General features: G+C 40.2%; 1 protein-coding gene across 3 annotated transcripts; it reads right to left on the bottom strand.

The window, feature by feature from the left end:
* Nucleotides 1-4,973: 4,973 nt before the first annotated feature.
* mcoln1b (mucolipin TRP cation channel 1b) lies at nt 4,974-20,733 on the bottom strand. 3 transcript variants are annotated; one of them, XM_023270175.3, is made up of 14 exons: nt 20,558-20,733; nt 17,335-17,579; nt 17,062-17,223; nt 15,354-15,510; nt 14,503-14,584; nt 13,133-13,229; nt 12,839-12,938; nt 12,619-12,725; nt 10,763-10,912; nt 10,583-10,684; nt 10,301-10,423; nt 9,134-9,340; nt 7,462-7,640; nt 4,974-7,359 (listed from the first exon to the last, which is right to left on the bottom strand). In XM_023270175.3, exons 1-13 carry the CDS (start codon nt 20,598-20,600, stop codon nt 7,506-7,508), a joined length of 1,710 nt encoding a protein of 569 aa, XP_023125943.2. In that variant the 5' UTR covers nt 20,601-20,733; the 3' UTR covers nt 4,974-7,359; nt 7,462-7,505. The 3 variants fall into 3 exon arrangements, with proteins under 3 accessions (XP_023125943.2, XP_054861454.1, XP_023125942.2); XM_055005479.1 differs by having other exon boundaries at nt 4,974-7,355; XM_023270174.3 differs by having other exon boundaries at nt 4,974-7,640.
* Nucleotides 20,734-21,729: the final 996 nt, after the last annotated feature.

Below are 21,729 nucleotides of genomic sequence, written 5' to 3'. Positions count from 1 at the left end.
GAGTTTCTCCCGGTTGTCTGTTGCCCTCCCTCTAGGCCCCTACACCCCTTTCTCTCCACTGTTCAAACCCTTTTCTTCCATTCTCCATGCCCGACTGCACACACACACACACACACACACACACACACACACACACACACACACACACACACACACACACACACACACACACACACACACACACACACACGCACGCTCTTTAACCGCGCATTACTGCTGCACCACATGCATCAAGTTGCCTGCATTGTCTGCCTTCAATGCTACTGTTGCATCAAGAATTCAGAATTGCTCAACACATTTCAGACCTGTTGATTGTAAAACTGCAATTAAAAATACTTTTAGTGATCCTTGCCTTTAATAAAAGCAACTCACATGTGAGTTATTTTCAAATTAACATGCAATCCTTTCATTAATACGTCTATTTGATTGATTGTCTTGCACATTCTTTTTGTTTCTTTTGTCTTAAAAGTCACATTTCCACCATGCGGATTTAAAATGCGCACCTGCCTCCAACTTCAGACCTTCACAGTCAGAGTGAGAAGATTTCAAATTGGAAGATGCTAATTGAAAAGGAGAAAAGAAAAAAAAGCCAGCAAGGAGGAGCACACAGAGTATTCCTGGCTCTCAGCTCAGATGTGTGTTTTCTCTCAGTCACAATTAGGTAGCAAAGGGTGTTGTTTCATCGCTTTATTAAAAGCTTTTGTTTCTGTGTGCCGAGCTCCTCACCAGAACAGGGCTTTTCATCAGAGACAGTCTGGGTGGGCATGCCGCCTGTCTGTCTGCCTATCTGTCTGCCTGTCTGCCTATCTGTCTGTCTGCCTGTCTGCCTGTCTGTCTGCCTATCTGTCTGTCTGCCTGCCTGTCTGTCTATCTGTCTGTCTGCCTGCCTGCCTGTCTGTCTGCCTATCTGTCTGCCTGCCTGCCTCTGTCTGCCTGTCTGTCTGCCTGCCTGCCTGCCTGTCTGTCTGCCTGCCTGTCTGCCTGTCTGTCTGTCTGTCTGTCTGTCTGCCTGTCTGTCTGCCTGTCTGTCTGTCTGCCTGCCTGTCTGCCTGCCTGCCTGTCTGCCTGCCTGTCTGTCTGTCTGTCTGTCTGCCTGCCTGTCTGTCTGCCTGCCTGTCTGCCTGTCTGCCTGCCTGTCTGTCTGCCTGCCTGTCTGTCTGCCTGTCTGTCTGTCTGCCTCTCTGTCTGCCTGTCTGTCTGCCTGCCTGTCTGCCTATCTGTCTGCCTGTCTGCCTGCCTGTCTGTCTGCCTGCCTGTCTGCCTGTCTGCCTGCCTGTCTGTCTGCCTGCCTGTCTGTCTGCCTGTCTGTCTGTCTGCCTGCCTGTCTGCCTGCCTGCCTGTCTGTCTGTCTGTCTATCTGTCTGTCTGCCTGTCTGTCTGTCTGCCTGCCTGTCTGCCTGTCTGCCTATCTGTCTGCCTGTCTGTCTGTCTGTCTGCCTGTCTGCCTGTCTGTCTGTCTGCCTGTCTGCCTGCCTGTCTGTCTGTCTGTCTGCCTGTCTGTCTGTCTGCCTCTCTGTCTGCCTGTCTGTCTGCCTGCCTGTCTGCCTATCTGTCTGCCTGTCTGCCTGCCTGTCTGTCTGTCTGTCTGTCTGCCTGCCTGTCTGCCTGTCTGCCTGCTTGTCTGCCTGCCTGTCTGCCTGTCTGCCTGCCTGTCTGTCTGCCACGCTGCTGCTCAGCTCCCAGCAGCCGCCTGCCTCTGTCTACATGAGCCAGGCTTTTGTGTGCTGTGTCTGTCCTGGATGGGCTTCTTTTCACGTCCAGCCTGTGGTGAGCTCTTCTCTTTCCAAGAACTGCAAAAGGGGATTTGATCTTGTGTTTCTTGTGGAAATGCGTGACACAAAGCTGAATCCATACACTACAAATGCACCTGATCACATTAAAAAAAAAGCAATCTCTTATCTCGTTCTGTCAGATTTCCGGAGGAAGCTTTGTTTGTGTTCCTCTGACTAATGTTGGACCACTCTGCCCGTTGCTAAGAGGGATTCACCTCAAATAATTCAGCTCCTTCTTGCTCTCGCTAAGTGCTGCTCCTGAACAATGCCACTTGTTTTGTGGAAATCCTAATTAAAGGTCACACCATGCCCACGGAAATATCTGCAGGATCAAATCAAGTGTTCCAAAGAGCTGGTGAGAGTTGAAAATGTCACCCACATACTGTACATGTGTGTGAATTTCATTGCATGCAGGTGTGTGTGCAAACACATGAAAGACGTGGAAGGAGACCAGGAAGAAGGCGGGGGCTCTGGGGCACTCGATGCCTCCTGGCTCGACGCTGATGGACGTATTGGCATGGTCAACCAGGCGCAACAAAGAGAGGAAGATGTTTTTTCACGCAGGCGGTGGTGTGCGGCAGCGGAGGCAGGAAGGGGCAGGAAGGGGCAGGGCCGTGTACCCCGCTGCACAGTTCCCGTGTTATTTATCCCATTGTTTTTTCCGCACAGCCCGCGGTCCAGCTGGGGCGGCCACGGCACAAAAAGGGCTGGCAGTCTGTCAAGCCCCAGAACCTGGCCTCCAGTCAGGAGTCTGCTACCTTTTGACGAACTCTTGCACAACAACGTCGTGGCAGATACAGACACGCTTTCATTATGTATCGTTTATTCCAGCATCGGATTGCACAGAGGCCTGAATCTCCTGCCACCCAAGAAAGCAGCTGGTGCTGAGAGACACACCCACCATGCAGGCAGGCACACACTGTCGCCATGTTTTATACAGAGATATTCACAAATCAAACCTCCCTGAGCACAAGTGGCTATAAGAGGTATTGATGAAAAGTAAGATGTAAAGTAAGTCACAAATCAAGGGCCAGAGTCAGTTCATGTTAAAGCAGAGAGCATTGTGGGAGTTTAGCGAGCAAGTTTCAACACATTTTGAACTAATTCTATTCTTAAATTTAACAGCATTTACCACAATTATATCATCTTTTACTTGAAGCACATCATACCCAAAAAATACTGCACTACAGTATCATCATTTATAACACTTAAATAACACCAGTATCATTATTTTTTAAACAGGGTGTGCGTGAAGGAATACCAGGCAGATACAGGTTAGCACAAGCCAGTGCAGCTGCTGCTCTCTGTGCACAGTTTGGTGTCCCTGAAGAGCTCACCGTGCCAGCACAGCATATCATTAACATGCAAGATGCTTCCACGTTCACTGACAGGCAACTTGTGATGAAGGTCGGCAACAACCTCATTAATGGATCATCATCATACATCTGCATGTTCTTTTCTAGCACGTGGCCCATATCAGCTCTGCACAGAAACCATTCCTCATGTAGATTCAGATGTCCTCTGGTTTCTGTACCAGACATTTAATCAAAGACTGCTGGTTTGTTGCAACATGAATGCAGTTAACCAGCTAAAAAACCAACTGTAAGGCCCTGCCCTGCAGTCTGTTTCCTCTATGGGACATTCTAATCAGCTTTAGCTTGAAACCTGATGATGTCCAGGGCAGGCAGGCCAGTTCCTGTCAGTCTGATTCTAAGTGCTTCGTCTCAGCCCTCGTAGCATCCTTGAGTGAATAATGCATGCAGGTGCTGAGGATATTGGACAGCTATACTACTCCACTCCACTAAGAGGAATGAGTGTGCACATATCTGCCTTAATCTTCGTCTTTTCCATGCGCTCTCTCATTTTCATCCATTCACGTCTTGAGCATTTTCTTAAGCTGGAACAGCCTGCCTCCTCTTCCATTTACCTTGAGATATAAGATGGTTTGTGATGATGGTAGGCTTGGAGGTTGATACTTTACTCAGCACTGGGGATAATGTTTCCTCCCCTCCTCCTCCTCACCAGCCAGCCAGTGTTTCAGCTTCTGATTGCATTGATTTCTTGTGATCAGTTGGCTGGTGGCTGCAGACGGAGCTGCTCTCTCCCTCTAGTGGTGTCACACTACCACGACACATTAGAGGTGCTTCATCAATATAATGGATTGGAAGGTTTCTATTTCCTATACCAGCTGGTCTTGTATATTACAGTTAAAAATAGAAGTAAAGATGGAATGAGTAACTACCATATTCAATAAGCTTTTTTTTTTTTTTTTTTACCCTTCTGGTACCTCAAAAATACAACCTCAGTTTTATTTTTTCATTTCTTTATTATATCTTTTTTAAATAAAATTTTTTTATTTATTTATATATATATATATATATATATATATATATATATATATATATATATATATATATATATATATATATATATATATATATAAAATTTAATTAAAAAAGATAAAATAAAGAAATGAAAAAAATAAAACTGATGTTTATATATATATATATATATATATATATATATATATATATATATATATATATATATATAAAAATTGAAAAAAAATGGAATATATATTATTTTTTCTATTTACAAATATATAAAAATTTGGGTTCCTATTTATCTTTCATTTTATTTACTATATATATATATATACACATCTATATATATATACACACACACACACACATATATATGGATGTATATATTTATATATACACACATTTATTTATACATATAAAAATAAATGAAAACTAATTACACTAAAAAAATTCTATTATTTAAAGTTAAGATTGATGATAATCATAACTTTTTTATATAGCACCTTTAAGAACAGCGTTCACAAGGATCTTTGACAATTAAAACATGCAACACAGACAATCAAGCAAGACACGAGGAGACAAATCACAGCAGTCAATTAAAATAAATAGTAAAAATCATAATAAGGTAAATGAATAATTAGCAAGATTAGCACGCAAATCAAACAAGGGAATGAGGCAGTTTAAAAATTAAAGAATCAAATGGAGGGTTAAAAGTTACATGACATCACACCAAGAAACCAGGCAGCTAAAATTAAAATAAAACAAGAGAGAACACATAAAATAAACAGGACATAATACAAAATAAAACACTAAAACTAATTAAAGCTAAAGGGTTATGATAACTTTGAATAAATCACATGAGGAATAACACCAGGTCTTAGTGTTTTTACTGTTTATTTTGTAGATGTGTACTTTTAGAAGGCAGCATCTTTACAGAAAAGAAGGTAAAAACCTGTACAAATCCCACATATACAGAAACCAAGTAACTCCCTTTTAGCTATTAGATGCTTAACATCTCATAATGAGGTGAAAATAATTAAGACTACATTCAAAATGTAAGCAAACACATACAATGAGCAGTAACTGACACCATTTAATCAAAACAGCATTAAAGTACCTTCCCCGAAGTGTCAGGAGGCCACTAAGAGATGCATTACGTTTGCTCTATTGTTCTATATGCCTCCCATGTGACACATTAAAATCAAATTAAGCTGTACATCCGTCGTCATTAAGTGGAAATAAATAAGAGAACAGAAAATAATTAAAAGACAGCATATTTTCTACCTTGGTAGTTGTAAACAGCATTAATTAATTAAAGTAAACATGTCAGTGAGGAAATAAAAAATAAAAATGTGCAAATATCTTTGCAGCATCTTGAATCCATTTTGTCCCTTTTCATTTTTGTTCAGTGAAAATCTCAGTGCCCTTCATGTGACCGTGTGCAGCACGCTGGAACGACATTACCACTTCAGTAAGCTCCTATAATAACAGTAATATTTCTTTTAAAAGGAAAAAGAGAGAAGTGCTGGTTTGTGGAGATGTCTTAACTCATTCACTGATAAAATGAATGAGCTTTTCACATGTGGCTTCAATGTCAGTGTCCAAATCTGACACATTATATAAAAGACAGACAACTTTTAAAGCTGCCTACAGCACATACGAGCCTGCAAAGCCAAAATGCAGTAACCACACATTTGTTCAAAAGTCAGTAAAAGTGATGGAGCTTGTTACATCACATAAATAAGACACTAGCTAAATGTTAATTGAAAAGCTATAACGTAGCCCTGCAAAGAGGAAACTAGCCTAGCTTAGCACAGTGGCAGAAAATGCAGTCTCTGCAGCCTCTAGTTTGGCTTTATTTCTTCAGTTTCCTTTAAAATGCACAGGTAAATGCAATTTTGATTTATTACACTAGTTAATTGGTAGAATCAAGAATACATTTTGTTTTTCAATGTTTTTTTTGGTCCATAAATTTGGGCAATATATAATTTTTTTCTTCAGTTTTATGTAGGAGCTCCGACTAAATAGTAGCACAAAAAGGCAAAAAACAATGTATAATTTTTCTGTAGTTCCTGACAGAAACTGGACTTTTGGGTATATTCATTTACTGTAAATATTATCCCTAAGCAACATGTAATTTTGGGAAGGAAAAACAACGCAAACATTTCACAAATAGCATTCAAAAGCCAAACTGCAATGAATTCTAGCTGGCTAATTGGTGAGATAGCCATGGTTAAAGCTGATTTACTATTATTGCTTAGCATAGTAGCTGTAAATGGAGTCTTTGAAGCATTTAGTCAAATTCAAATGCTTTCATTTGGTTGAGGTACGTGTAAATTACAAGCAAGTAGATCAATTGAATAGGAGAGCAGAAAAGGAATTAAGAATGTTTTTGTTTGTAAATGTGTATACAATATTAAAATTTGTTCTCAGGTTTCATGTAAAGGCTGTAAAGATGATTAATAATCAGCATAAAACGGCCTAAACTTAAAGGCTATATCTTTCTTGTAGTTACTGCACTCTGCCTAAGACGTTCAAGTACAACAAACCTTCCTTTAAACATCACTTGACACTATTTAAATCCTGATTTTTTTAGGAACATGAGTAAAAATGCTCTGTAACATATAGTCACCTGGCTCATACATATTGATGGCTACCTGGCTGGCTGCAGGGCTCGTCTGTCCTCGTTCAGCCATCATCTTCAAGCCACAGGAGGATGTGAACAAAAGGATACGAGGAGTGGGCAAATTAAACTGGAGAGGAGGAGCGGCCTTGGCTGAAAACGTTACAGAAGCTAATGCATTCGTACTGCAGTTAATAGCTACTGTTTTCCAGCTCTCTTCTGCCTGTTGTGCCTCTTCTACCTTTGCTATAAAGATCCACATCACATACATATATTTACATAATCAAGAGGCATACAAATGCTGTTACCTAGGTAGCCAAGTGGACAGTAACATAATAATAAAATTCTGTACATAGTGGATTATTCAAGCGGAAATTTTCATTTTAGTTGGTGGACCCTGTGTCCAGTCTACAGCGATGAATGTGTTTACTGGCACTGTGTGTCTAGTCATCAAAGACGTTTCAGAAAGAGACAATAAATTATTCATACAGAACAAAAGCCCAAGCAGGTAATTGGGCTCATGAGCGTACAGTGCAATCTACCGTTCTGGTGCAAATTTAAATGCAAAACAAGAGGACAAATTGGTCCAAGGTCAGTCGGTTCACTCTTGAGGCATTTATCGGCCCTGTTGGGTGTCTGTCTGGAAAAAAAGAGCGCAAAAGCAGTCGGCTTTCACTGGAGTGGAAATATGGTGCTTTAAAGAGAGGGGGGGAAATCAAGAATCTCTTGCCCTTGAACTTACGTGCCTCTTCCTCCCTTTGTGTCTCCTCCCCTCGGTCCTCCTCCTCACCAGTCGCAGCAGCAGAGGACGGAGCATGACGACCCTTCAGGTCCGCGAAACTTTCCGGAGCTGGGCGTGTCCATGCACTCTGCGATGAAAGCGTGGAGGTCTGTGATGCGAATCTGCTCCTGTGTTTGGGCCTTTAGGAAGACGACAAAAAGCGGTATATTTTTTTTGAAAAATACTTGAAAGGGAACTACTACTGGGTGCTACCTTGGGTGCTTTACAACAAAAATAAAACGAGGATAAAAAGAAAAACAATAATGCTAATCAACATAATATTTTAAATAATAATAATTATGCGTGTGTCCGGGGGCTGCACAGTGGCGTAGTGGTTAGCACTTTTGCCTTGCAGCAAGAAGGTCCCTGGTTCGCGTCCCGGCTTTCCCGGGATCTTTCTGCATGGAGTTTACATGTTCTCCCTGTGCATGCGTGGGTTTTCTCCGGGTACTCCGGCTTCCTCCCACAGTCCAAAAATATGCTGAGGTTAATTGATCATTCTAAATTGCCCGTAGGTGTGAATGTGAGAGTGATTGTTTGTCTTTGTATGTAGCCCTGCGACAGACTGGTGACCTGTCTAGGGTGTCCCCTGCCTTCACCTGAGTCAGCTGGGATAGACTCCAGCCCCCCCATGACCCTAGTGAGGATTAAGCAGTGTATAGATAATGGATGGATGCGTGTGTCCACAATAATCCTGTTAGCAAAACCTTTTTAGCTGGTAGAAGAAGAAGAAAACAGTGAATCACATGAAACGCTGGAATTAACATCATCAGTTTTCCAAAAGAATGGGTAGAGAAAAACTATCTTTAGCTATCTTGTCTTAGTCTTTTTCTGTTTCATTTCTGTCGTTTTGTGTCTTGTTTGTCTCATTCCGTCTTGTTTTTGTCTTTTTATGTTTTGTTTGTGTCATTTTCTGTTTTGTTTTTGTCATTTTGAGTCTTGTTTTTGTAGTTTTCTGTCTTGTTTTTGTCATTTTGTGGCTTGTTTTTGTCGTTTTCCATCTCGTTTCTGTCGTTTTATGTCTTGTTTTTGTCATTAACATCATCAACCAGTTTTCCTAAAGAATGGGTAGAGCAAAGCTATGTCCTCTCTTCTATTTTTCATATTTTCATCACATTGTCAGCCTTGATTGAATGTCTCCCTCTACCTCATGCAACCATGTGATGCATATTATCAGTTCTAATGCTACATCATATGGATATGGGCAGGTGCACACTGGTGTGGTCTGAGACTGCTGTATTCATTTCAGGGTAAAAAATGAAACTTCAAAATGATTTGTTATGCTGGAAGCTTTTTATGTTGATTAATAATTCATTAAGACTAGCAGATAAAGTGCACTGTGTGAATTAAGTTAATCTGTTAATCTAGGATAACATGCAGATTATTTCCTCCATAATTAATCGATCAGTTTAGGCGTAGCTACATTTTCAGTCCACCAACATTTTCTTTCAAGTAGAATCATTACCTTTTCTTTTAACCTTACTTATTCCAGCAGTACGGCACACAGTACAACTGAGGCTGACACAGAGATATTAAAATATTCCAGTCTACTCCCAAGTGGCCACCCTTTGATCCACAATCACTCAAGTGGATAGAAATGCATAATAAACAGAAACCGAAGCAGTGAGCGTACCATAATGGTGTCGTAGGCTCCGGTGATGAGTGCGATGAAGAGGGACAGCACCATGTAGATAAACAGGGAGATGAAGGAGTAAAGATAAATCTGGCTGAAGACCCACACCAGCGTGCCGCTCTGCTCCATCTCAGCGAACGTTAGGAACATGTCGTCTCCGTTGATGAGAGAAAACAGGCACTCGGACACCATGGACAGGGAGCGAAACTGTAGACGAGAGGTCAACGTCAGCACAGTCATTTATAGCAGGGGTGTCAAGTCATTTTAGATCAGGGGCCACATTCAGTCCAATTTGAACTCAAATGGGCCGGACCAATTAAATCACACCGTAATAACCTATAAATCTCTCCAAATTTTTCCTTTGTTTGAGTGCAAAAAAGCACATTCTGAAAATGTTCACATTTAAGGAATTCTCTTTTTACAAGACATCATGAACAACCTGAAATTTCTTAACAAAAATAAATTTGGTTTCAACAATATTCAGCCTCAGTTCATCATTTACACATTACAACTTCCAGATCACAGAGTGTCTACAAAGGAACACAACATTCAGTCACAGGTATCTGGAACTGAACAATACAGTATTTTACTCAATGATCAAAATGACAAACGTCAAAAAAAACCCCAAAAACAACAAAAACAAGACAAAATATTACAAAAATGAGACACAAAATGACAAAAGAACAATAAGCAATCTAGTATTGTACTTTATGATCAAAACAACTTGTCATGGTCTAGAAATTATTGTAAATTTATAGCTCTACTAATTTACAACCTGCAGTTAATGTCTTCTCTGGAATTTTTACACTTTACAAAATCGTGGGCCGGATTGGACCCTCTGGCGGGCCGGTTTTGGCCCGCGGGCCGCACGTTTGACACCCCTGATTTATAGAAAGAACTGTTTAAACAAGTGTTGTAACGATGTGCCTTTTAAAAGTTTTCCATATGTGAAGTTTTACTAGCTGTTAAATAGCCGACATAATATTGCAAGTAAAAAGCATCACGAAGCTGTCATGATTCATTATTAATATCTGTCAATTATCCTCTCATTCATTATACATAGCTACAGAAATGATCTGCTAGCTGGAAGGCATTTTATGATAATTAGGCTGTTCTGAAGTGCACTTCTGGTTCGAATGACTCATGCCTGCTGTGTGAGCACAATACCTTAGCGTGATAGGGCCCCAGCACAATCCATCCACAGAAGCAATACCCCAAATAAATGGCAGCCGCGCAGCAGCAGAAGCGGATAACGTTCGGAAAAGCAGCTCTTAGGGTCACAATCAAGATCTGTGGGACAAAGAGGAAGGCATATTTTATTACCCTTCAAATAAAGAGCATGACATGCAAACTAAATCAGTAAAATACAGAAATACAGACACAAAAGGGATGAAATATGAAGATTCCCAACATGATTTTTACTAGTATGTGAGTGTTTGTTTGACTTACATTGTATTTCTGGAAGAAGCTGAGGTAACGGATGACTCCCACCCACACCAGCAGAGTGGAAGTTCCCAGCAGGATCCCACACACGTCATAAGACGACAAAGTCTGCACGACAAGGGAGACGTTAATGACCAGAAACACATCAGCTGTAACATATGATAGCATGAGAACGTGTCACATCACCTTGGACTCGATCCCGATTTTGATGAAGCTGCCGATGATGGTGAACAGGTCGCTGATGATAAGCAGAATGTACCAGCCGTTGATGAACTCCATTCGGTCTCCCCAGCTCACACTGCGGCCAAGTTTGTGTTTGAAAAACTGGACGTACTCCTGAGTAGGGAGATGAGAAACAAGATGGTAGCAAAGGGTAGCAACTGGCATCAAGGACTGCTGTTGCCATGGAGGCATAGAGGGTTGGGGGGTTGCTTGACTTGCAATGTTTAGGTGGGTGTCAAACATCCACGCGAATGTCAGGACTCAAGGTTTCCCAGCAGAACGTTGCATTCTGACAAGATGATCGGTGTGATTCACTTCACCTGTCAGTGGTCTTAATGTTGTGGCTGATTGGTGTGTGTGCATGTTTCTGCTTTTGATGCCATAGTGAAATGCTGTGGAGTGAAATCCAGTGCTAAAAATACTGGATTGACATCAGAGATCCTTTCCGCCTGGTCTGCTGCATCAGCAGTGCTTATCAACGCGTGCATTGTTCATCACACTGAGATAACCCTTCAGCCTTTCCACCTCAAACCAACCTCTCAACCCAATCAGCATCTGACCTACACAGCGTCATCGCCGAGGGGCAACATGATGCTGGTTTACTGGAGGGCTGCAAACAACTGCATCTCTGTAGTTCTGCACTGGTTTAATTCCCAAAATCCTTCACAACGCATACAAGTAGAGTGACAAAAACAGACACCAACGCAGAAACACAAACCCACCTTTACTTTCTGAACTGCAAACTTGTTACCTTAATGCAGCATTATTTATAAAAGTTTATATATTTTAATCAGAGACTAATTTAAAACTACCAAAGTATAGGAAACAAAAAGTCCCCACATTTCCAATTAAAGGTGCCGTATATACATATATGTACAGACATATTTTTTCCAGTTGTTTCACACTAATCTACTCATCTAAAGGTGGTGGTAATGTTTTTTTGTCTTCATAGGAAAACTCCACAGAGCAGCTTTAATGTGTGTGGATTTAACCCTCCTGTTGTCCTCATTTACGGGCACCAAAAAATATTGTTTCCTTGTCTGAAAAAAATTCAAAAATTCAGCAAAAAAATTCCCCAAATTTCTGAAAATTTGCAAAACCTTCAGGGAGAAAATTCCAATAATTCCTTCGAAGTTTCCCTTCAAAGTTTTATTTAAAAAAAAAATCCCTCAAATTTGGCAAGAAAATTCTTGTAAATATTTTCAAAAAATGAGTAAAAGTCTTCCAAAAAAAATCCTAAAAATATCTGAAGTGATTCCATATATATCAGTAAAACTTCAAATATTTTCTTTAAGAACATTCACAAAAAAATCAACCAAAATCCAGCGAAATTTCACTGGATTTTGGTTGATTTTTTGGTGACTGTTCTTCAAGAAACATTTTTAACATTTCTTTTTTTCCACCAAAAAATGTTCAGATTTCCCAAAAATGTTGAAAATGTGGACATCAGAAGTTTCACTGTGAATTTTTTTTTTCTTTCACATTTACAAACTTTAAAAGGGGTCAATTTGACCCGCAGGACGACACGAGGGTAAAATCTGTAGTGGACATGACAGCTTTTTACCCGCAGTCTACATCCAGTGAGTCAGACTCTACCAGAACAAGCTTAAACCATGCAGGCCCCACCTAACAACCCACAGGACCCAAAGGATCCACTAAAAACATCCCAGAACCAGACGACACAGGACACACCTAGAGGTTCTGGGTCACAGTTGATCTTTCTGCTGCTAATATTGACACAGTATTAGAAATGTGGTTTAAATGTGCCCAGTCCAGTCACATTTGTAAAAGGCAGCGGTACAACGTGGCTTTTTACTGACGTGCTGCAGGAGGATGCCTCTGAGGATGGAGCGTCCACACAGCAGCAGCGACAGCACACACACCATGGCCACCAGCACATCAAAGAACTCCCGCACGTAGCTCTCCGCTGACAGAGAAACACACGAATTACAGGGATCAGACGCAATTAAGAAAATCAAGTGACAGACGAATTAACGTCCCCGCTCATTCCAGCTCATTCCCCACCCACCGATCACTCACCACGTCCCGACACGTTGGGGTCTTTACACTCTTTAATGGAGGCTTCATTCAGCAGACTGATCTTAACTTTGCCGCTGTGCACCCGGTTATCCATGACGATCTGATAGCACAGGCAAGAAACATGCAGACACACAACCTCTGAGCATGAAAATGTTTACACAACTCCATCAGTTTAGCTGAACTCTTATCTCAAAGACACAGTTGTGATTACGTGCATCCAAACCAGGACTGGTTTCTATCTGTGCTGCACTGCAATGCAGGATTTAAAAAGCAACAGTAGGAGAGCTGGCTCACGGTGATAGCAAAGGTGTAGCAGTCGGGGATTTCATTGTTGATGATGGTCTGAATGTTGATGGCTTTCAGCTGGAAGTCAATTGTTACATTGATGAGCCTGGAGAGAAAATATATGACAGAGAGATACGCTGACAATTCAATGCACAGAGATAAAACTGTAAAGAGAAAGTACAGTGGTCCCTCGTCTATCGCGGGGCGTCTGGAACGTTTTTAGCAAGTTTTTATTGAAGACGAAAATCCGCAAAGTAGCGACCATATTTATTTTATTATTTTTGTATATTTTAAGCTTTTATAAACCCTCCCCACACACCGCAGAGCAACACTATGCGTAGCGATCAGACGTCTATGTGAAATGGACAAGAGAAATGCTGAATGCTGCTGCACAGGGGAGGCAGAGGAGACTGATGCTACAGTAGCTGAGCCAATAAGAGCCCAGCGCTGGACGCTACACATTTTGTTTCGATAAAATATTCTTTGAATATGTTTTAATTATTGTTTTCTATATATATATTGAATTGTTTTCAATTTTTTAGGGTAGAAAATGCTTATTTTACCACAAAAACAATGAAAATAATGTAGCAATCACAGAGCTGGTCGCTATGACTGAACTGTTGTGCTGCAATGCACCATGGGAGTTCAGGGTGTTGGGGGTTTAAATGTCATTATTGTGATTTATGTTAGTGTTACAGTGTAATTAGTGTTTGTGTTTTATTGTGTTATTGTGGTTTAGTCAGCCTATTTAGTTTGGTTAAGTGTTATGTTGTCAGGACCGTGAGTGTGAAATGTAGTGTTGTTCAAGTGCAATATTTCTAGTGCAACACATCCGTTTACTTTCAGTTCATTTTCTGTTGATCTTTGAGTTTACATCTTGTACTTGTGTTATCTTATTTTATTTTCTTATGTATTTTTATTCTGACACTTCACACAAACACTTTTAGAAACTTTGCCTTTTGTACTTTGCATTCTTTGTTAATTCTATTTTACTACTAACCTCTGTGTAATTGTGCAATTTCATTAACCTTCGTTTACTGTATTGTACTCTGGCAAAAGAATTTCCTCCGGGATGAATAAAGTAGATCTTATTTTAGTGTGTTTGATGACTTCCTGTCACATTTTCTATAGCACTGCCCTCTGTGTGTGTCAAAATAAAAGCATTAGTCAGCAGCAGAGTGCATATAAGGTAAACTTCCTTTCTAAAGGGTCATTTGTCAATGCAGCTCACCATAATAATATGTATAAGAATGCCGCAAAATCCCGTGATATAGCGAAAAATCTGTGATGCAGTGAGACTGCCAAAAGTGAGCCGCGATATGGCGAGGGACCGCTGTAGTTTTTTTGATGTTAAATAGACAAATATAGTAGCATCTCACTTGTAGAATTCGAGAGTGAAATTCTTGTAGTCACCGTTTCCTGGACCAGAACTGTAAGTCAAAGGATTTAGTCCAATGCAAGCTGGAAAAAGAAAATCAGAAAATAGCATTAGAGGAACAAAAAGTTTCACATGGGGAAGTAATATTTCAAAGTCCAGCAAATGATGCTCTTTTTCCACATCACATGAATCCCAAACCGCATCTCTACACTTCCTCAAAGCATGTAAAAGGCAGATTAACCTTCTTGGAGCTGAACATCCATTTTTATCGCCCTTACTTCATTTATCATGCATTACCAACAGCCATCTGAGCCAAGTCAGCAGGTGTCTGCAAATAACTGCTTTCCCAAGAAGAGACACACAGTGAAGTTTATGGAAAAAAAGAAGCTTTCATGTTGTGTTTTTGATGACTCAATTTAGTTGTTTTAAGCCTTTAAAAGTAGGACACAGTTGCAGGGCAGCTCTTGACATATGTGGAGCAGCGACACAGTGACTCACTGACACAGTCATCTCCTTAAGGGTGAAGAAAACACTGGCCGGAGAGGAATGACTGCTTTATTTGGTTTAAATGGGAAGACAAAGGGGCTAATTTAATAAACACAGAGTTTAAAGGTGAAGATGGGAGACCGATTCTTGATGTTATCGTCACCAAGCGCCACATTTACTATCCCTTTCACTACCTTATCTTTCACTTTCCCCCTGTGCTGTTCATGTTTCTGCACAGGAATAGTGTTGCATCGCTTCAAGCCACTTTCAAACAGTCACCAGCGAGCAGACCATGACGAGATATTCACCGAATTTAAATAAAAACTGCACTGAATTCAAATCTAAAAGACAGAAATATCATCCTACTGGTGAGAACATGAGGGTCGATGTCGAAGGTGTCGTTGACGGGGTCGATGGTTCCCTTCCTGTAGAACCTCTGACACAGGGAAAGCGCACTTCCATTGTAGCCGGTGCCCAACACGTACGCATACCGACCCAGTGAGATCTGAGGTAGAGCCAAGTACTGAGGAGACATTATAAGGTACATATGAAGTTCATTCATTGAGGAAAATTTCAAATTCCCAACACCAAAGGTCCCATCTGAATGCTTATTAAATTCTTTCAAGGATCAGCTTACCAAAATGACAAAAGAATAAAAAACCCTATCCCCTCTCTCCCTCTGTCACAGTGGCTTCCAGCCCTGCAGGTGGCTTCTGAGATGCTTCTGTGACCTCCTCAATACAAAAGTTCTTTTGTGCTGCAAGACAATGGTGTCCTTTCCCAGATCTGTGTCACTGTAGTGGAAAAATCTAAACCCACCTTTTCTATCTGACTGCTGCTTTGGTTTATGGCCAAGCACCTGCAAAGATATTCCCATCTACCTCATCTGCACTTTGTGTTTAGTGTTTACTAACACGCTAAAATGCTGAACTAAGTTGAGGAACATTGGAAACGATATTACAGCGAAAGATCAGCATGCTGGTAATGTCCCATTTAAGCACCACATGCATCCAGTGAGGGAAATAAGCATTTGATCCTTGGCATATTTCATGATTTTGGCAAAGATTAAAATGTTGAGGCTCTCTTTGGGAGTGACCAGAGTGGAGAGAATCAGGAATGAGGACATCAGAGGGAAAGTGCATGCTAGATGTTTTGGAGATGAAGCCAGAGAGGTCAGACTGAGATGGCTTGGACACATACAGAGGAAGAATAGTGAATATATCAGAAGAACGATGCTGAGTTTTGAACTGCCAGGCAGGAGGCCTAGAGGAAGACCAAAGAGAAGGTTTATGGATGTAGTGAAAGAGCATGTGAGAGAAGAAGATGCAGAGGATAGAGTTAGATGGAAGCAGATGATGACCCCTGAAGGGAAAAGCCGAAAGGAAAAGAAGAACCTACAGCCTCACAGTGCTGCTAGCGTAACAGTAGTCATGTTTTCCTAGAAGTCCATGATTAAAGCTGAAGTGCAGCAGTTTTACATATAAATGAACCTCTGTTACATTCGTCTCTTGCTGAATGAGTTCACACAATGCTGATTAAGCCTTAGCAGTGCCGTTTAAATCTTAAAACTGGCAACATTACCATGCTGGAACACTTTTAGCAACGTATTTTACATCACCCTCCAATGAGTAATTTGCCAGGAACGATGAAGGGAAGAGATAGAAACAGCAGCCTTTGGTGGAAAAAGCTGAGCAGTGTCCAACTAAAAGTTTCCAACGCTCCAGATTAAAAGAAAGCCAGCGTTGGCAGGGAGGACTACAGTCTAAAAAAGGGAGTTATCAGTGAGGCATATGTCAACAGTGTTTATTACCCTCACTATCTGAAAGGTGAGAACTAGTTTTTAGACTCTCTGTATTTAGAGCTGTTGTTATTGTGACAATAAGTACAGTAAAGACCAGCCAAGACAATATATGCACCTTAATAGGGAGTATTTCAGTAAAGAAATTGATCCAATAGAAATTTTTCTGAGGAGCAGGAGGCAGTATTTCTGGAAAAATATGCCGCTGCTGAATTTCTAAAACTCTCCAAATGGCTAGATAACCCTTGTGTGTCCTTGTGGTCAACAGAAGGTCACCTGGTCCACGGCGAAGTGGATGTGGCTGTACATCTCCATCTGTGTGTGGACGGCCTGCGGAGCATTGTCCTGATAACCCTTCAGGAAAAGGTGTTTGAACGCCGCCGTGTTCTCCTCTTTGAATGTCACCACCATCTGGTTGCTGAGTCCAAACAACACCAACTGGGAGTCAAGGACAAAACAAACAAGCTTCAGCATCCAGGCAGAGCAGTAGTGATATTACAGTTAACATGGTTATATCATCATGTAATCAGAGCAGAGAGCTGGGCCCACCTGCACGGTCACGATGATGATTTTTAAAAGCTGCAGGCCCAGTTTGAAGGGTTTGCGTCCCTTTGCGTGGTATTTGTCACATGGGCTCATGAAGAAGTACTTGAGTTTCCTCCTCAGGGCTTCTTCCTCCTCTTCCTCCTGCTGCCGGTGGAACTCGGAGCCCACCAGACCGGGACGGGAGCTCCCATCTCCGAGAAGATCCCAGGACCCATAGCTGGTTCCAGAGGAGAGAAGACGGTCCTTTTCTGAAAAATACAGAAAAAAAAAAAAAAGATGATTTTAAGAGATCTTCACCGTGGTCTCACAGCTAGAAGATCCATGGTTCACGTCCCGGCCTGGGATCTTTCTGTGTGGAGTCTGCATGTTCTTCCTGTGCAGTGAGGGTTTTCAACGGCTTCTCCAGCTTCTTCCCACAGTCCAAAGACATGCAGAGGTTCATTGAAAATTCTGAATTGTTTAACCCTAACCCTAAAATGTTGACGAGTCCCTTAAGAGACAGAGTGAAAGGTCAAAATCAAAGCAGAAGAGGAAGAAAGATCCAGAATTTTTCTCTCTAGTGTGGGTCACGCTGCAAAGACTCTCATTCCTCCAATTTCTATAACAAAAGATAATCGCATCTTTCATTCATTGATTAAAGGATTTATTGCAACTATGTTGATAATAAATTGATTATGTGAGCCACTTTTGAAGCAAAAATAGTTGGAAAAAAACAGGACATTTGATTTCTTTTTTTCCCCTTTGCTCTTGCACTCTTGTACATTATTTGCACGACATAAAACACTTTAACATTTGTACATTTTTACTTTAAGTGTATATTACACTTATTGTTCATTTTTCATTTAATATTTCTCTGATTGTTTATTTTCACTTACGGCATATTTTTGCTTATTTATCTGTATTTATGCTGGTGGTAACTGCACTCTTTCTGAAGTAACAACTGAATTTCTCCTCTGGATTAATGACGTATTTCTATTCTATTCTGTTCTGTTCTGTTCTATTCTATTCTATTCTATCATCTTAGGCTCTATTTTTGTGATAAACATTTACTATTTTCCACTGTTTGTTGCAGATTTTAAAGCTGAAACCTATTGTAATTTCACACTGTGGGAAGCAGCCAGGTTGAGGATCTGAAGTCTAAGAAAAGCAAAAAACCCCAAAGAAATATAAACACTAAATTTAAACATACAACCCTCCTCTGGACAGCCTCCCGTCTGTCCTAACCTCCGCTATCAAATGAGACTCAAAGCCCTTATTTAAAACCTCTGTTTAGCCGATCGCACCACTACATCCTGCTCCTGTTTTAGTTTTTGCTGCTCTTTCTTCTATCTGATCTGCCAGCTTGTACATCCTCGACACCTCAGTCTTCATCTTTCCCTCCAGAGATGTGAGCATCGGAGGCGAGGAAGAGACACGAGGCAACAGGCGTTTAACAAAATGAGACATCTTTACCTCGGAGCTGTTGTTTTGAAATCAACATCAATTAAACCTGACATGTGGCACAACATCATCATCTGTTCATTGCTCTGATATGACCTACTGCTGTATTTTAGGATCTTTATCACAGGAACAGTACAGTGTTCATGATCACTGATAGTATATATTTACTTTTGAGTCTATTCAAGCATATTTATAGTTTTATTTAACAAACACATATATGCCATTGATGCATAGAAGACACACAAAAGAGTATTATCTAAACAAATACTGACATATATTGTGGTCAGTCTGGCTGTCGAGACGGATAAATTGATCAAACATCACAATTTCAAGGTTAAATTTGGTTCATTTTCTCAGTGGAGGAGTGCCTTACAGATGAGTAGTTCATGGACAGTTGGAAAGTTCAAATCTGATGATTCTTTCTGGTTTATAGATGTAGTATCTATCTATCTATCTATCTATCTATCTATCTATCTATCTATCTATCTATCTATCTATCTATCTATCTATCTATCTATCTATCTATCTATCTATCTATCTCAGCTCTGTTAAGCTCTTTTATGTTATTGGTGTAGAAAAGACTTCATTGAAAACACATCAAAGATACAGCTGAGCATCCTCCAGAAGTAGTTTATGAATTGAGACATTTTTCAAAATGGTGCACAAAGATTGATTCCCTGGTCTGCCTAAAATGCCTGAAAATGAAGTAAGGAGGAGGTGCAGAAGCCCATTCTCAACTCAAACCAAATAAATGCCTGCTGCCCACCTCAGCTTTAAAGCCTTAAACTGGTGGAGTGACCCTTTAAGCTCCGATTCACCATCACAGTCGTCTAATAAATCCTCCTTTTGTTGTATTTTGGGTGGATCAGGGCCGTAGCCATGCCAACCACAGGCTAAAGTCTGGTCAACGCAACATACAATTAAACCTGTCAGAGGGCTGCACATGTAGTCAAACAACTGCAGTCACATCCTGTAATTTTTCTGACCAAACGTCTTTGCGGAAATATTTCTTTACAGCTGTTGTTCCTGTACAGATGTGGTTTAATTACGTAACCTCGTTCAAAATGTCAAAAAGACTAGAGGAAGAAGAGACCAGAAGAAATTACATTGACAATATCATCAACATGCTACTTTTGATGACTTCATTAATGAATAGAATGCCACTTTCAAATGCATTCTGAGTATTTTTATAATAACAATTCCTCTGAAATCATAATTGCTATAAAAGACTGACCAATTTTAAGATGTCAAAAACACTAGAGGAAGAAGAGAGAAAAAGACAGTACACTGAAAATCTTATCAACGAGATACTGGATGGCAACAAAAGTGACATGGAGCAGTTAGAAGATGAGGATGAGGAGGAGATTCCAGGCATATTATGGGATTAGTACATATGTCCAGTGTGAAAGCCCACTGGGAGATGCAGACAAATTTTATTTGTTCTTATATTATTTTTTGTTATGAATTGTGTCAGCTCACTCAGTGCTAATTAGTAGACTGGAGCAAGTGGAGTTTTGCTTTAGATTGTTGTGAGCAGAAACTTGCCAAAAACGCCAAATGGATCGAATTTAATACAAAAAATACATCATAAACAAAATGATATGGTGATTTTTTTTCTTTTGGATTTTGTTAAAAGGGGTCATAAACATCTCGGTTCCAAAAAATCTGAATTTTCTGTCTATTTTTTGATGGGTCAGGCTTCACAGGATGGATTTGTAACACCCGTGTAGCAGAGAAAGGATCGCCGCTGTGAATGAAGAGCCAGAGGACAGGTGTGGAGACGAACCTGTGGCGCTGTCCTGGATGCAGGTGTAGCTGGAAGCCGCCATGCTGAGGCTCAGACGGAGGAGCGAGCACAGATCGGATCCATGTTATTAAAACGCCTCCAGTCTGGTCGGGATGCTCGGTGTCGCAGTGTTTAGATGACACATAGGTAAACACATCGCTGCTTCCTGGTCGCCGCCACGTGACGTCACCACGTGACCGACGTCTCGTTTGCGCCGTATCTGGAAAAACAAAAGCTGTTATTATTCTCATTGTTAAGATGGTTATCATGTTTCATATACGGAAATATAACGACTTATCACACGTTATAGTGTTTATTACTGCTTTATTTACAGATGAATAAACAGCGACATCAATAACAACAACACATTACACACAAATAGCAATATGAGATATTATGAGAACTGTAACTTTTCTTTTTACAAATGTACTGATTTATTTTCTTGTCGAGATAAAATCATTTATATCTGTATGTGAATGAAGCTAGCCATCAGCTAGGTTAGCTTAGCATAAAGATTGGAAATAGAGGGAAACAGTTAGTCTAGCACACATTACTAATGATTAGTAATAATAATGATTCTTATTTTTATTATTAATACCCTTATATAATAATATAGCATTTAATATATTAAATAATAATGTGCTATTGTTTATTAATAACATAATATTATCATTATTAATGTTGTTAGTAAGAATTTTAACAATTATAATAAGCATCTATTAATATATTAAATAATTTTGTTATTATTTCATAGCTTCCAGCTACACCTGCATTTATGCTATTTAATAACATAATATTGTTAATATATTATTGTTATTATATATATATATATATATATATATATATATATATATATATATATATATATATATATATAAATGCATGTGTAGCTGGAATACATACACACACACACACACACACACACACACACACGAATTCATTAGGAACACCATTTCCCATCAGCCCTTCATCTTCATGGAACAGACAGACATCAGTGTTGAAATTATAGTTCAGATATGTCTGGAATACCAGCAGAACAGAAACACCTCAGTTCTAACCTGCAGAGGCTGCAACTGGAATGTTGAAATATGACTTAAACATGGAGAGTTTTTAGTTATGAACCAAATAAGTTCCAATTTTCTCCAGCTGCTGCGGTTGAACATTTTCAGTGG

The sequence above is a fragment of the Amphiprion ocellaris genome, chromosome 19 (genome assembly GCF_022539595.1).
Source record: "Amphiprion ocellaris isolate individual 3 ecotype Okinawa chromosome 19, ASM2253959v1, whole genome shotgun sequence".
NCBI classification, from domain to species: domain Eukaryota; kingdom Metazoa; phylum Chordata; class Actinopteri; family Pomacentridae; genus Amphiprion; species Amphiprion ocellaris.
This window is presented reverse-complemented; position numbering and strand designations above follow the sequence as displayed.